This window comes from Castor canadensis, chromosome 1 (genome assembly GCF_047511655.1).
Source record: "Castor canadensis chromosome 1, mCasCan1.hap1v2, whole genome shotgun sequence".
Classification (NCBI taxonomy): domain Eukaryota; kingdom Metazoa; phylum Chordata; class Mammalia; order Rodentia; family Castoridae; genus Castor; species Castor canadensis.
Window position 1 is genome coordinate 207554902 of NC_133386.1, and position 17169 is coordinate 207572070.

Consider the following 17169-nt stretch of genomic DNA (forward strand, 5'->3'; position numbering starts at 1 on the left):
TTTACAGGGGGTAGCTATTGTGCAAAAATGCAGGGTGGGGAAATGTAGTCCCCAAAACACTGAGCTGGACATTTGACACAAACAAAGCCACTCGGCCGACTCTTGGAAGGAGGTGCTCGAACAATCAAAGAAGCCAGTCGTGGAAGGTGCTAGAGAGATGTGGGAGGAGGGACCTGCCACCACGTGAGTGGCAGGAGATGCCACTCACGGCACAACCAACCCAGACATATCTAGAAACACCTGACTTCTGTGTAGAAGGTGTTGACTTCACTTGGAGGAAACAGACAGACTGTCACGTGGGGATGCCTGAATATTACAACTGCCAACCATTCCTAATCACTGCAGACATCCACAGCCACTCAGCCCGCAGCTGGGGATCCCACCTGAGACGCCCATGATCTTACTGTCCTGACAACGTGACAATCAAAGCCCAGAGCCCAGGGCAGCTCGTGGCTTTGAATAAAAAGAACAAAAGAGGGATTCGCCCTGTCTGAGATGAAGTCGTATGATGAAGCCTAGTACTAAAATCCCAAACCACATAGAACTGGCACAAGAACAGAGTTAGACCAGAGACAGGGGAGAGAGCCCAGAAGCAGACTCCTATCTACACATGTTCCAAGCTTCACAATAATTTTTGTGCATTTATTCTCGAGAGCCCTGCTATGAAGTGAAAAGCAGTTACATAAGAAAACATTTCCACTAATTTTAATGGAAAAAATTATGGTGGACTCCACTTTAACCCCAAACCCCCACATTTTCACAGAAACTGTAGTACACCAGTTGAAGAATGAAAACAAAGTTGAATGAATAATAAAGAATGTATGGATTTTAAAATCAGTTTGCTAACTTACTTATTCCTTCCTTCCTCTCTCTCTCCCTTTCTTTTTTTTGGTGCATTGGGGTTTGAACTCAGGACCTTGTGCGGGCTAGGCAGGTGCTTTACCACTTGAGCTGCACCTGCAGTCCTTTTTCGCTTTAGTTATTTTGGGGACAGGTGTCATGTTCTTGCCCGGGCTTGCCTGGACCAGGATTCTGATTTAAGCTTCCTAAGTACCTGGGATGGAAGGCATGTACCACTATAGGCCCAGTAGGTTGGGATTGGGTCCTGCTAACTTTTTTCCCAGGTTGGCCTTAAACATCAATCCTCCAAATCTCTACCTCCTGAATAGCTTGTATTACAGGCATTTACCACTGCATTCAGCCCGTTTTCTAATTTCTAAAAAAAAAAAAAAATCCTGCTGGGGTTTTCACTGGGGTTGCTCTGGATCTGTAGATCAGTTTGGAGAAAATCGGCACCTTCATGCTCAGTCTGTCACTCTATGACCGTAGTACCTCTCTCCATTTGTTTCAGTCCTCTTTTACTTTCCCCACTAATGCTTTAGGGTTTTCAGCATATTGGCGCTACAATCTTTCCGTATATTTATACCTAAGTATTCCATGTTTTGACATTGTAAATGACAGGTTAAAGTTCAACTTCCAATTCCTCTTTATCAGTGTATAGAAAGACAATTGATTTTCTAATTGCTCTTGTTTCCTGCTACCTTGCTAGACTTCCTTTTTGCTTTTGTAGATTTGATCAGGCTTTTTCCACAGATGATCACGTTTTCAGTGATTAAACTGGGATGTCTTTTATTTCTTTTTCTTGCTTTCTTGCATGGGCTAAAACCTCTAGAACACCATTGAATAGAAGTTGTGAGAAGAGGTATCCCATCTTGTCCCTGATCCCTGGGAAGAAAAGCATGTAATCTTTTACTTTTTAAATATCTTTTACAGACTGGGAAACTTTCCTTCTATTCCTAGTTTTGGAAATCATGAATAACTATTAGATTTTGTTAGGTGCTTTTTCTGTATCTATCGAGACTATGATATGGCTTTTCTTTTTAAATTTAATGTGGTCAATTAATACAATCGATTTTTTGAATGTTATGCAACCTTACATTCCTAGAATGAGCCTCTCTTGTGTAGGTTAGATTTGATTTGCTGAACTTTTCTTTAGAAATCTTGCATCTGCTTGGTGCAGGTGGCTCATGCCTGTACTCCTAGCTACTTGGGAGGCTGAGATTGGGAAGATTATGGTTTGAGGCCAGCCCAGGAAAATAGTTCACGAGTCCCCATCCCCAAAATAACGAGTAAAATGGATTGGAGGTGGCTCAGGCAGTAGAACTCCTGCTCTGCAAGTGCCAAGCTCTGAGTTTAAACCCCAGTCCCACCAAAAACAAGACACTCGTGCCTCTGTGTTCAGGAGGAATGGCAGTCTGTGGGTTTTCTTTTCCTGTGTCCTCTGCCTCTGGCATCAGGTAACTCGAGCTTTACGAAGCGAGGTAGAAAGAGTCTGACCCTTTTCATTTTCCTGTTAGAGTTAGTTTTATGTCTTCCTTCAGTGCTTGGTAGAATTCACCCTGTGTTGCCATATAGAGCTGGATTTTCTTTTGTAGGAAGGTTTTAGCCACAAATTTAATCTGATGAATAGATATGGGGCTATTCTGCTCATCTATTTCTTAAGTAAGTTTTGCTGGTTTATGTCTTTCAAGAAACTTGTGCAGTTCATCTGAGTTGGTGAATTTATCAGCATACATTTGATATCTGTAAGATCGACAGTGATGTCCTCTCACTCATTTCTGATACTGGTAGCTGGAGTCTTTTCCTGATCAGTTTGGTTTCCATCAATTTGTTGATTGCCTCAAACGTTTGGTTTCACTTCTTCCTCTCTTGCTGTGTTGTTGCTTTCACTGGTTCTTCTCTGATTCTGTGTCTATAGTTCTTCTACTTATATTGGGCTTAATTTTCTCTCTTTTTCTAGTTTCTTAAGGAAACAGAGGTCATCGACTTGAGATCTTTATTCTGTTCTCACATATGCGTTGAGTGCTCTAAATTTACAAGTACTGCATTCCATGAATTTTGAAAAATTGTGTTGACATTTTTCTTTGGCTGACAGTTTTTTCTTTGGTTCAAAATAGTTTCTAATTTCTTTTCTGATCTATTTGTTGAGCCATGGGTTAAACAGATCTATATACTTTATTTAAAAATATTTGGAGGAGTTTTCAGATATCCTTAAGTTATTAGCCTAACCTAATTCTACTGTTGCCAGAGAATATATTTTGTGAGACTTGAATATCTGCATTTTTCAAGACATGATTTTTCATAGTATGGTTTATCTTGGTAATGTTTCATGTCCACTCTAAGAGACTGTATGTTGGCTGTTATGGGATTTCCTATCAGTGCCAATTAGGCCACGCTGGCTGAATGCAATGTCTTCCTTTGCTACACCTTTCCTGGCGTTCTGTCTATTTACAGACAGAACTTACTCCACTACCAAGACAGGAGTCTCCAACTATTTTTGCGGATTTAATTATTTATCCTTGCAGGCACGTCAATTTCTGGTTTATTCACTAACATCATTTAGGATTTTGTCCACTTCACAGTCCCTTTTATTGTCATGAACTGATGGCTCTTCCCCCCAGGACTAGTCTTTTTTCCCCTCTAGATCTACTTTCATATTTAAACGATTAGTTTTGATGAAAAATATCTTCTGAACTCCATACTATCTGTTGGTATTTAACAAATACTCCAAAATTAGTGACTTAAAACAATGGATATTTATCATTTTCTCTGTGGGGCAGAAAACAGCACAGCTCAGCTGGTGCCTCCAGATAAGGGCGCCTCACAAAGGTGAGCAATGAGCCTTTTGCCTCAGGCCCCAGTAGGGCTTCGTAAGGCCTGGTAAAATTGCTACTAATCCTGTCTTCATTTAAAATTCTGATATTTTGTTTTTCATCAATTTTTTGCATCAATTTGCAATTTTAAAATATTGCATTGAAATATCATTTATCTTGTTTGCTGCTTGTTCTCTGTGTTTTCTTAGATTTACGACTGAGGCAAGTGACTCACTCACCTCCCACTGGTTCCAGCCTTGACACCATTTAACACTTTCCTGTCTTTGTGTTTGAAGTGTTTCCTCAGAAACAGGAAGGAAGTGAGGTCTTGCTTTTTTTTTTTTTTTTTTAAATCCAGATTGACAATGTGTGCTTTTTAATTGGAGTATTTAGACCATTTATGTTTAGTGTGCTTGTTGATGTAATCAAAGGTGGCACAAGTGTATTGTCTTGCCATTTGTTTTCTGGGTGTCCCATTGTTCTTTGCTCCTTTTTTCTGACTTTTGTTTGGGGGAGGGATTAGCTGAATAAATTTTAAAATGATTCCATGATTTCCTTCACTGGCTTATTAACCATAACTCTTCAGTTTCTAATTTTAGTGGTTGTTGTAGGGTTCATAGCTGATAGCTTCAACTTCTCATTATCTATTGCTTTCAGCTTGGACTTGAAAGCTTCCCCATGGGGTTGAGGTGGGATCCCTAATAGATGCCGGGGATCTCTGATCATTGGGGTGTACCCTGGAAATGGAAAGTGGGATCCTGCTCCCTTCTCTTTGTCTCTTTTTTTGGACTCCTGGTTCACCATGCACTCCTGACTCATGCTGTGCAGACTCACCATGGGCTCAAAGTGATGGAGCCAGCCGGCCAGGGACTGAAACCTTCAAAACTGTGACCCAAAACAAACCTTCCCTCTTTACAAGTTGAGTGCCTTAGGCATTTGTCACTGAGGCATGACTCATGCATCTGTCTGCAAGTGACACCCTACAGCTTTGCATGCACTGTAAGAATTTTACATCATGCATGGTTTCCACCTGTTATCAACTCCACACTAAAGAGATGATTTTGTTGTTGTTCTGGTTTTTGAGACAGGGTCTCACTAGGTAACTCGGGCTGGCCTCAAACTCTTGATTCTCCTGCATTGGCCTCCTAAGTGCTGGGATTGTTGCTATTTTCATATAGTCACCTGTCTTTTTAAAACAGTCAGATAACACACACTTCTCTGTAGGTTTGAACTCACAGCCAACACCTTCAGCCACTCCACCAGCCCTTTTTTTATGATGGGTTTTTCCGAGATAAAAGTCTCATGGAACTATTTGCCCAGGCTGGCTTTGAACCTCAATCCTTTTGATCTCTGCCTCCTGAGTAGCTGGGATTACAGGTGTGAGCCACTGGCGCCCAGCAAGTGTACTCTTCATCCCTTTGTGTAGGTCTGTAATTTCCTCTCAAGTAACTTCCCTTCTGCCTGAGAGGCTTTCAGACTTTTGTGGTGAATGTCTGGGAAAATCCTCATTTCACCTGCACTCTTGGTAGGTATTTTCACTGGGTTTATAGCCCTACGTTGACTTTTTTTTTCTTTTTAATTTCAGTACTTCATTGATGCTGCTCCACTGTCTTCCCCTTGCATTGCTTCCAGTGAGAAATCCATGTTATCCTTTAAATACTTTTGTATGTTTTTGGACTTTTGTCTTACACATGACATAAAATTTACCATCTTGACCGTTTCAAGCACACGATGCAGTAGCATAAGAACACTGACACTTCTGTGCAGCCATCAACTCAACTTTCTCCTACTCCCAAACTGAGAGTCTGCCCTCATTAAACACGGACTCCCCATCCTCCTCCCATGGGAGGAGGATGCCCCTGGCACCCACCGTTCTGCTGTCTGTCTCTGTGGATATGGTGACTCTCACGTACTACGTGACCTTTTGTTCCTTGTTTATTTCACTAGCATAAGGTCCTCAAGGTTCATCCATATTGCAGTATGTGTCAGAGTTTCCTTCCTTTTTGAGACTGAATAATATTCCATTGTTCGGGTGGCCACATTTTGCTTATCCATTCATCCACCAGTGGACACTTGGTTTGCTTCCACCCCTTGGCTATTGTGAGTAACGCTGCTCTAAACATAGGTGTTCAAGTCTTACGTCATCCTTACATTTACCCCTCGGTGTATAAATTTTGTATGCATATAAGGGTACCTTTTTTCCCCCCCTCTGGCTGGTTTCAGGATTTTTATCTTTACTACTTGTTTTAAGCATTTTGGTTAAGATGTGTCTTGGTGTTGTTTTCTTTGTTTTACAGTTTGCTGAGATAGGTGTATCATCAAATTCAGAAACTTCTCAGTCATTTTTCCATCAAACATCTTTTCAGCTTCCTCCTTTCTGTCCTTCCAGCCAGGGACTCCAAATGCATGTCTGTTGTTACTTGCAGTTGCTCGTGTCTAACTCAGTCTTTTGCACCATCCAGCAATACTCTTTTCTCTGCTTCTTTGGGATGCCACACATTGCTATGTCTTCAAGCTCACTCACCTTCTCTTTCATAGCATCTAGCTGCCGTTCTGCAGGGCAACTTTCTTCAGCTCAGGCATTGTGGTTATCAACTATAGAACTTCAGTTTAGGTAGGTGTTTTTCTTTGGTGGGGGGGGCAAGTTGTTTGTTTTTTATTTTAACTTCTTTATTAGCATATTTTAATTTTACAGGGGGGTTCATTGTGACATCTCTATATATGCTTACAATGTACCTTGGTTAGGCTCATCCCCACCATCTTTCTCCCTCACCCCCTCCTCCCTACACAAAACAATCACACCACATTTCATTGTTTCATTTCATATGAGTATGCAGAGTATGTCGACCATATCCACCCTCCTTTATCACTTCAATTTACCCTCACCCCACACAAGAACCCACTCCCTCTCAGGATCTGTTTTACATATGCATCAGAACAATTGTTCTTTTTTTTTCATTTTTTGGATTCTAAAAAATAAATGAATTTTAAAATTGTTGTACTGGGGTTACATTGTGACATTTACCAAAGTTCTTACAACATATCATAGTTGAATTCATCCCTCTATCATTCTCTTTTATCCCCCCTCTCTCCCCGGTCCCCCCAATCCTGGGATAGTTTCAGCAGGTCTCATTTTTCCATTTACACACATGTACACACATTTCCACATATTCACCCTCCTACATGCTTTCCTTATATCCTCCCCCCTCCCTAGGTAGGTCTTTTATTTTTATATAAATCCTCCATTTCTCTATTTAGCCTTTACAGTAAGAAATACAGCTATGATTTTTTTGTGATACTGTTTTTAACATCCTTATCTATTAATGTTCTTGTACTTAAAAGTATTTTTGTCAGATTGAGGAATTTATTTATTCATTTATTATCTATCTCCTCATTCTGTAGAATATTTTCCTGATTTTTTCGCACATTTGGCATTACTGATCGGACATCAAACGTGCCACTTTTTATTTTTTTAGGTGGTGAGCATTTTCATCTGCCTACTTTTTAGCTTTGTCCTGCGACATAGTTAAGTTACTTGGAAGTTCCTGGAAACATTTGGTCCTTTCAGGTCAGACTGGAACGGCATTGGCAAATTGTTCTCCCTACTGAAGCAAGACTGTGTCCTTTGCCCAGTGCTTCATGAGTCGGGAGGTTTCCCATGCTTGCTGGTGGGATGGACTTGTCCCACCCAGTGAGAGCCTGCACTGTTCTCCAACTTCCAGTTCAACCCTCTCCCCGCCTCTGCCGTCCTCACACGCATGCCCTGATCCTGTGTGTTGAATCCTGGGCCATAGCAGGAGACCCTGGGGTGGGAGCGGGCGTTGTAGGGTGGTCTATTTGTTTACAACCTCCTGAAGAACACTGTGTTGCCTGGCGTCTAGGGTCTTGAAAAACCTTGCTTTCCTGCATCTCTTCTTCTTGGTGCTTAAGGGCAGGGATTTGGTTCCCATGACTCCATCTTGGTTAAAAATGGGGATCTTTTCTTAATTTTAAATCTTTTTCATATTTATACTTGAATCGACTTTCATATTTCTTTTTTTGGGGGGTGGCAGGTGGGGATTGTACCCAGGCCTTCCAGTATCCTAAGCATGTATTCTCACCTCCAAGCCATACACACACCAGGCTGAATATTTCTGTTATTTTAAAAGTGTGTCTCCTCAGTCAGGTGCGGTGGTGCACATCTGTAATCCCAGAATTCAGGAGGCTAAGGCATGATTGCAAGTTTGATGCCAGTCTGGGTTATACAGCAAGATCCTGTCTGAGAAAACAAAACAAACAAACAAAAAGGATGTATTCTTGTCCTTCTTGGTTGGAGTTATCTATTTTGCAGGCTGGGGAAGAAGCCAAGTGGTATAGCTCTTGCCTAGCATGCACGAGGCCTTGGGTTCAATCCCCGACACACACACACAAAGCCTATCTTGCTGGTCTTTTAAATGACACAGTTAACAGCTTAATTCTGTTGTGTTACACTACTTTTCCCCTCATCACCGTTAATTAGACCTTGTTCTTTTTACATTCTCCACCTGGTGGCCTTGAGTTGCATGCTTTGTTCTCTCACATTCGTTCTGCCTTGTTTCTAAGGAATTCACATCAGGTTAGCATCGCTTGGGCCAGGTTCCCCAGGCCTTTCTCTCAGGGCCACCTTTGGCGCCATCATTCCCCACTTGACTTCTCTCCAAACTGAGTTATTTAGAAGGCAATCCATTCCTGGATGCATTTGCATGTTCTCAACTGCGCTTGGATGCTTTCTCCCACTTTTACTGCATCCCGCACGGAACTGCGCCTAGAAAACCTGCCCTATTGAACGGATGGCAACTTTCCTCACTGTCTGACGCTCTGATGGCCTTCTGTCTCATGGGAGAAAAGATGACCAGCAGAGGGGCCACCTGTCCTCTACCAGTAGGCCAGGGGCAGCTGCTTCCTGAGTGTACTTGGTCAGAATCCAGGGCACAGCCTCAAAAGTCCCCTTTCTGCCCTGGACCCCATGAGAGCCCGATGATGGGCTCAACACTGGGGAACTCAGTGGTGGGCTGGCTGAGCGTCTGCCCAAAGAGGGGACCACATGGATGGGATGCTGTCAGGGTACAGTGTGAAAAGGAGCTGGCACTGAATCCCAAGGGCCAGACCCAATCTGACTGAGTTTGGCCAGACCTACCCTGCTTGGAGATGATGCCCAGGTGGGAGGAGATGGACCCCCAGATGCAGAAGACCAAGCACCCATGGACGGGCAAGACAGCAACCGGCTGGAGAAGTGGCCAGCCTCAGTGTCAGAGGACGAGGGGAAGGAGGGCAGTCCCCACACAGCTGACCTGCAGGTGTGGGAGGCGGGCTGAGTTCAAGAAGGCCAAGTTCAATTTGCCATGAGTTGAGTTTAAGGAGCCAGGGAGGACCAGCAGTCCATGTTCACAGGGACATACCAGTTCACTACCTTAGGGTGTAGCAGACCATGGCCCAAATCAGGACTACCACTTGATTCTGTGCTACCCAAAATCCAGGGATTATTTAATCTTTAAGTGGTTAAAAGGTCAAAACCCATGTCCATTAACTATTATCAGAGTTGTGTATTATTTTAAAATCCAGAAACTCCCAAGACAGTGTAACTCTGCGTACTGCTGGCGGGAATATGGAGTGGTTCGGCTGTGTGGGAAAGCTGCCACATGACCAGCATGGGTTCCCTCCCGGGCCACACCCAAGTGAGCTGAAGGCAGGTTCTGGAAGAGACGTCTGCACACCCATAATCCTGACAGTGCTAGCCACAACAGCACGGAACAGCAGCAACCCACGTGTCCATCAACAGATGAGATAAAGTGCATAGCCACATGGTGGAATATTAGCTTTTTTAGAAGACTGGGAATGTAGCTCAGTGGTAGAGCACTTGCCTGGTATGGGGAAGACCCTGGGTTCGATCCTAACGCTTGCAACAACATAGATGAAACTTGAGGACATTACGCTCTGTGAACAAGCCAATCTAGAAGGAGAAATGCTCTGTGTTTCTTAAGAGAAAGAAAGCAGGATTGTGGGAGCTAGGGGCTGGGGAGAGGCCTGGGGAGCCCAGGTTTACTAGGGACAGAGTTTCAGTTTAGGGAGATGAGTGGTGAAGAAGGTGGGGCGCTCCAAGCCCCTGAGCTGTGTACCTGACTAGGGTTAACATGGTAACTTTTATGTCATACATAATAAACATATCAAAAGAATATCTTGTGACATGTAAACAGAATCTGGAATTCAAATCTCAGTGTCCATACTCAAGTTGTATTGGAGCCTGGTCAGGCCTGGTCATCTCTGTGTTGTCCACAGGGGCATTTTCTCCCCAGCAGCAAAAGGCCTATAACAGTCCTGCAAGGCATGAAATATTTGCTACCCTGTGTTTTGCAGAAAAAGCTGGCTACCCCTGCTTGAGAGGTCAGGGAAGGAGACTCGAAAGGGGCAGAGCCCAAGAGCATGTGAGCCAGGCAGAGGAGGGGTGCCAAGGCACAGACAGGACACACACTATGTTTTCTAACCACCCACCCATTCAGTGCACAACTCAATGTCACAGCTGTGCAACCGTCATCACAGTTCACCTTAGAGCATCTTAATCAAAAGGAAACCCTGGTATCCATTAGCTACTCCCCCTCCCATTTCCCTCATTCTTGACCCCCATCCCCTACAGCTACCAATCTACTTTCTGTCTCTATGGGTCTGTCTGTTTTGGGCCTTTCTTATAAGTGGAGCAATGGAATATGTAGTCTTTTTCTGGCTTTGTTCACGGAATCATGTTTTTGAGGTTCACCCATATTGTAGTGTGTATCATTGCTTCATCTCTTTTTATGGCTGAATAATATTCCATCCATTCATCTGTTGATGAACATTTGGCTATGTCGAAATATTCACGTGGTCGCCATGCTTACTGAGGATGCAGCTCTCGTGATGAAGTGGGGGGGGGCAGGTCTCAAAAGAGAGAACTCAGACTCAGACCTCACTGTCAAAGGTTGGCAGAAGTCAGACGACAGAGGCTGTGTGTGAGACTAAGAAACAAAGAGGAGGAACCACTGGGAGAGAAAGAGATACCAGACCCTAGGGAACTATTGCCTTTAGGCTGGGGAGGACAGATTGGATTTGTGGAGTGATGAGAGGACCGGGATAGGGGAGAGGGTGAAGGTGAGAAGAGGTGCTGATTGGGGTGGGTTTCTGACCTGATGGTGGCAGGGCAAGCAGTCAAGGAGCAGGTAGACCATGGCAGGTGGACAGCAAGGAAAGAAACAGAGGCCTCCACCTCTGGAGGGGTTGTGAGTTTCAACTGGAAGTTTCGAAGTCCTGGGTCTTAAGGGGCTTTAAGAGTCTCTGCTCCCAAGATTCTGGAGCCCAGGTGTGGAAACCAAGACCAGGAGGATGGCCAGGATAGCTGCTGCTCCCAACCCACCTCCCAGGTGAACAAAGCTGTGGTCACACCAGTAGAGGGACCAAGAACCCTGAAGAATAACAAAGCAGCAAGGACTTTCAAGGCCCAGTCACCAAGTTTTGCTATCTGGGATTGTTCCTGCCCCCTTGCCTTGCAGCCTTGACCTGGGGAGGAGACAGAGGACAGGAGATCCACCACTGGTTGGGCTTTGCAAAGCAACGGTCAGGGAAGGACAGGGGCCTCTGACAAGGGAGCAGATACATAGTTCAGGGAGCCTGGATTCAGATTTGACCCTCCTATCTACCTGGATTGCTCCACCTGGCAGACGGGTACATGGAAGCTTCCTCTGTTCTTCCTAAACAGGCAATCTGGCAGGTGCTACTCCACAGTCCTGCTTCCTAACGTGGGAAGGTCAAGCAGGCCACCCCAGGAGGATCCTGCAGGGTGATGGGAGCCAGAAGTTGCCCACTAGGGGGGCAGAAAATATTATCTGTCCAGTGGGCTCCCTGGAGGAGGGGCCACAGGCTGCCCCTGCCCTCCCCTACCCCAACCAGTATGGGCAGGCAGCTCCAGACAGCTGGGCCCAACTGACCCACCACTCCATTCCCAGAGGCCCTGTCCCAGGAGTACCTAACCCTTTTGGGGGAAACTGGCCTGGCTATAGCCCTGAGGGCACGGTTCCCGGACAGTGTGGCAGGACCAAAGCTTTTGCTTCAACACTGCATTTTATGCATTTCTGAGTCCCTGCCTCCTCACCCGCCCCCTACCGGCTCATCTCATTGCCCTCAGGGGAAGGATGGGTCAGGGAGGCCATCGGCTTGGTGACTGAGGTCATGAGGCATGTCACTGAAGAAAACCAGGGAACGAAAAGACGAGCGAGGCGCCAGATAGAGGAGGCACCGACTGAGGAGCCACCGGGAACTAGAGGGCAGGATGCGGTGGAGGTGGGGGACACTGGAAAAGGAGTGGACCTCGGGTGGACAGGGGACTCTACTCTCTCCAGGGTCTGAAGCGACTGGGTGCAGACCTCCAGGCCTTCTGATACAAGGCGTCGATCTGCACCAGGCCCAGGGCGCACTGACACCACAAGGCAGAGGGTGTGCGCAGATTGACCGGAGTGCACAAATACCCCCCCATCCCCCTCCAACAGGAATCTCACAATCAACCGGGCCTCGACCACTCCTCCAGTCCCGCCCCGCCCGAAGGGACACAGGTGTGCGCGGGTGGAGCGTGGACACCCCTGTCACGGTGGGAGCAGCAGGGTGGGGCGGATCAGGCTCTGAGCTTTGTTAGTGACGCTCCCCATAGCCACGCGCCTGGCGTACGCTGCCTCCAAGAGGCCGGGCGTGGAGCCGCGCCCATCCCGATTGGCCAAACGAGCGGCAAAGGATTGGCTGAGACCCCCCCTGGCACCGCCCCCCCCGGCCCCAGGAGGGCGGGGCTCGAGTGCCCGCTGCGCGGCGCGTGGTGCCCTGGGGGGTCTTGAGCGCCTCACCTGTCCCCCGCAGCGTGCGCTGACAGCCCTTGGGACTTGCCTGCTGCGCGCGGGGGTGAAGTGAGGTACTAGAAGGTGACGCCCGGGACCTCCTGATTGCACCTGGAGGTTGGGGACCTGCAGCCAGCAGCCGGGGTTTGCGCACTGGGACCTTCGTACAACGCTTTGCGGGAAGCACTAGGCACCTGCTGGGAGCATGGGGGTGCATCGGTGATCTACGGATCACGCCCGGGGGTGGGGGGCACGCGCACGATTAGGACTTTTTCAGATCGTGTGCGCGAGGGGGAGGGCTAAGCTCGGCGGGAGGGCGAGGCGAAAGGAGGAGGGCGTGAGAAAGGAGGCGGCAGCGGCGGCGCGGAGGAGGGTTATCTATACATTTAAAAACGAGCCGCCTGCGCCGCGCAAGGGGAGAACCCGGGAGCTTCTGGCCGCACGCGCGGGACACGAGCGCCCCACACTTCCCGGCGCTCACGGCCTGCCATCTCTCGCTCTTCCGCGTCACGCCGTCCCTGAGCTCCAAACGGCCTGCGACGCAGTGCCACAGGCTTCTTGGAGGGTGGCCGTCCGCTTCTTCCCCCTCCCCCCCCCCAGTTCCTTTGTGCGCACTTTCTTGTGGAGCATCAGGACTCGGAGAAGGCGTCCGGCGGGTGGATGCGGGCGCAATGGACGGCGGCGCCTTGCCTCGACTTATGCCCCCTTCGCCTGATGCCCCTGGCGCCTGCACTGCCAGGCGGAGACCCGCGTCCCCGGAACTGCTGCGCTGCAGCCGGCGGCGGCGACCGGGCACAACGGAGGCGGGGGTTGGCGCGGCGGCGGTGGCACGGCGCAACGAGCGCGAGCGCAACCGCGTGAAGCTGGTGAACTTGGGCTTCCAGGCGTTGCGGCAACACGTGCCGCTCGGCGGCGCCAGCAAGAAGCTCAGCAAGGTGGAGACGCTGCGCTCGGCCGTGGAGTACATCCGCGCGCTGCAGCGCCTGCTCGCCGAGCACGACGCCGTGCGCGCCGCGCTGGCCGGGGGGCTGCTGGCACCAGCCACGCGGCCCTCTGCTGCTCGCGGGCTGCCTGCGACCTCCCCCACCGCCACCTCGCCCTCCTGTGCCTCTTCGTCCCCGGGCCCCGGGGGCAGCTCGGAACCGGGCTCCCCGCGCTCCGCCTACTCATCGGACGACAGCGGCTGCGAGGGTGAGCTGAGCCCTGCCGAGCGCGAGCTGCTCGACTTCTCCAGCTGGTTAGGGGGCTACTGAGAGCCTTCGCCCTCCGAGGTAATTCTGGGGCCTCAGGGAGGAGGGAGGGTCGAAGGGAAGGGGCGGTGGGCAGATTGGTCACGTCGCGCCCAGGAGACCCAGCTCAGTGGAGAGCTAGGCCCTGGCGACAGCTTCGATTTCGCTCACTCTTCATTTTCCTTGAACTTTTTCAAGCCTGAGCAAGACCGGCGTTTGTTTGTCCGGGATTGCAAAACTTCCTCTCCCCGCTGCGCTGCCGGTGGGGGAGGGGGAGCTAGGGGAGGGGAGCGGCCGTCGGGCCGGTGAGGTTCCAGTGCTCTCGGATCCAGGGCAGAGTAAGGTACTGGAGGCGGGGTGACTTTGCATTGCAAATCGCCTCCCGGGCCGGGGTGCAGGAATGAGTCGGCTAGAGCTGAGCCCTGAGTCACCACGGCTCGGAGTGTGCGCCCCGCCTCCGCCCCGCAGGGGCCTCAGACCGAATCCAGGCACCCACGGGCTCAGACTCCAAAACCAATGAAGCAAACGAAACTGCCCGCTGTGCTTTGGGAGGTGGGGACTGGTGTGGGGGGGCGGGTGTCTGCCCCGGGCCCGACCCGCATTAACGCGTTCTGTCTTCCCTGCAGCCACAGCCCTGGACGCCTAGAGTCAGGCAGGCAAGCGCACCCATATTCCGGGAGCCTTCCCGTACACCTGGCCTCACGTGGTGCCCAAGAACAGGGGAGGGGGTGCCGCTGTCGCTGCCGGGGATCCAAACTGACCAAGTGCCAATATGGAAACGCGCCACCGCCGGACCCCACCATGGACCCTTTTCGGCGGGGCACTCAATGTCTCTGGGAGAGAGGATTTTACAGGGACGCAGAAATCTATTTTTTACGCATTAACTTGAACTGCCAGACAGACTGTGCTGCAAATATGAAGACTTATTTTTGTACAAAGGATCTTTAGGCTTGGAGCACAATAAAGATTGTCTTACTCCCTACCTATCTGGAATTTTCCAACCTGGCCAAGGTGTGGAGGGGCTGGGTGCTTGTTGGGGCGCCCTTTCTCTGAAGCCCACCCAACCTAGGGCTGATGCTTGGGCATGACTGCTCAGCTGGCCTGTGTGGTGACAGCCTATTTTAGCAAAGGTGAACTTTATGAAGATTCCGTTTATCAGTGGTGACCGACAGTGACTTTCCTTCTGTCTGACCTCCATTTCCCAGGTGTGGACCACTCTCCTGTGGTCACTTCCCTGACCCTCTCTGTAGGGCTGGCCAACAGGTATGAGATTTGAGTCTGGCCATCCATCCACTGAAAGGTGCTAAAGCAGTACAGGCACTTTGTGGGGTCAAGGGCTTCCAGCAAGCAGCAATGAGGTAGTGGGTGGCCCTGGCAGGGCTGCCTTCCAACTGGGAAACAAGTCCAGAGGCCACTGACAGCTTCAAGGGTCTGGGGCAAGTGTCGGATTGAGTGGACCCTGAGGTGGTCTGACCTGTGAGCACACCTGTCTCAATTGCCCATTTCCAGCTAGGTGACCCTGGCAAATTGCTTAGACTGCAAATGTTACTGACCCCAGGCCCACCTTCCAGGCTTGTGGGGATTTTGAGAGGCCCCTATACCAGTGAGCCTGCAGCCTGACAGCCTGCAGGTGCTTGGGTCCCTGTGCTGCTGCAAGGGACTGTGCCAGTGACTATGGAAAGGCCCCATATGTCTACCCAGATTGTGAGATCCTCTTTGTGAGCAAGGAAGGCCAGAAAGCTGCCCAAGAATCCCTATCCACAACACCCCTCAGGTTTCCCGCCCCAGCCCAGAGTCAGGCGGGATATTACAAAGCACCACCTTTGACCCTGGGCCTCGGCAGCTTTGAAGTCTGTGTGGGATTGGGAGGGGCCGAGGGGATCCCCAGGAAGCATTAGGGTGCTGCAGGCACCCCTTCTTTCAGGAAGGAGCGGTTAAAGTGAAGCCGTTGGAACCCTGGGATGTGGGAGCGGCTGGGGTCACAGCAGGTGTCTTCCATGTAACCACGGCAGTGGTATGCATGGCTGTACATGAGGGGTACATGGGTCTCAGAAAGTAGGGTTCCCTCTTTGCCAGAGGATTCCAGACTTCAGAGCTCCTCTCTACCCACCTGAAGCACTGGCCTGGGGCAGAGCTCCTCAGAGCCAGGGGACAGTGCTGAGATTAACTGGGGTCAAGTTAGGGTGGTTGGTCTGATGAAGATCGGGCTTAGTTGGTGTCAGTATCCCAGCTTTGTCCAAAGGACAGCATGGGGCACATTGTCATGGCTACCCAGCAAGGGCTGTCCTTCCAGGAATCCAGTCCCAGGCCAGTGACCTCACTGAGCTAGGGGACCTGAGCTCTCATGGTGACTCCACCTGGGCTGCAGGGAGAGGCCTGCAGCTACCAGAACCACAGGTAGTGTTGGGTGGGGGGCATGGGAGAATGGGGCAGAGGAACAGACCACCCTCTCCACACAGGCACTAGGCCAGCACGAAGTGGACGGGACTCTGCAAGTCGCTGCTACCATTGGTATATGCTTGTGTTTTATTATGCAAAACTGCAAGCCCAGAAATGTATTGGGCACCTTTCTGTCGTGGAGGAAGTGAGGGTGCATCAGCATGGCCAACAGAAACCCTCTCCCTGTGAAGCCTGTCTTCTGCTGGGAACACAGTACGGTCTGGTATGAGTCACTTGAACAGCCTGGCCAAGAGGAGCACATTGATCCTGGGACAGCCGAGCCGGTTGGAGAAGTCCCCAGTGTAGCTTCATGACATTGACAAGAGGCCACTCCCACCCCACCCCTTCTCCCCACCCCCATGTGGTTTTGAAGACGACCCCATTCATGTGTACCTGTAAAGGAAACCCCATTGCCATTGTGTCCCCTAGTGCCCAGCACTTCTGTCATATCACCAGACAATGGCCCAGTGCCGATTGTCTCAAAGGTTGGTGTGGCTGGAAGTATGGACTCCAGCCTGGCTCCATGCACCCACCTCACTGAATGGCCTCTTAAAGAGCCTCCTGCAGTCACTTCTGCCCCGTTTGCTGATGAAACAGCAGCACCCACATTTTCCTGGGTGGTGTTTATGGAGTGCCTGTCCCTCTGTTTCCTGTAGAAGAGGGAGGGGACAGTCTGGCTCTGTCCCACCAGAATTTCTGACACGAAGTGTGGTGACCATCTAACTAGTCATCTAAGTGGGGACACTGTAGAGAGTGGAAGGACTGTTGCTGAGCTCCAGCCAGGTCAATAGGTGAGTCACCTGGGCCCCCTGGCTGCTGCTGATCTGGTTAGAAAGTCCCCCAAGCTGTCATCTACAGAGTACCAAATGCTCTATGAACACCTGAAACCACGGAGCTTGAAAGTGGCAGGAACTGGGATTCAAACCCAGGACTGTTTCATTACTGCCCTTGAACAGTCACCTTCCAGGAAAGGTAGCCCGGCGG

General features: G+C 49.7%; 1 protein-coding gene across 1 annotated transcript; it reads left to right on the forward strand.

Moving 5' to 3' along the window:
* Window positions 1-12858: 12858 nt before the first annotated feature.
* On the forward strand, window positions 12859-15532 carry Ascl2 (achaete-scute family bHLH transcription factor 2). Its single transcript, XM_020168821.2, has 2 exons — window positions 12859-13788; window positions 14373-15532. The coding sequence occupies exon 1, from the start codon at window positions 13189-13191 to the stop codon at window positions 13768-13770; it is 582 nt and encodes a 193-aa protein (XP_020024410.1). The 5' UTR covers window positions 12859-13188; the 3' UTR covers window positions 13771-13788; window positions 14373-15532.
* Window positions 15533-17169: the final 1637 nt, after the last annotated feature.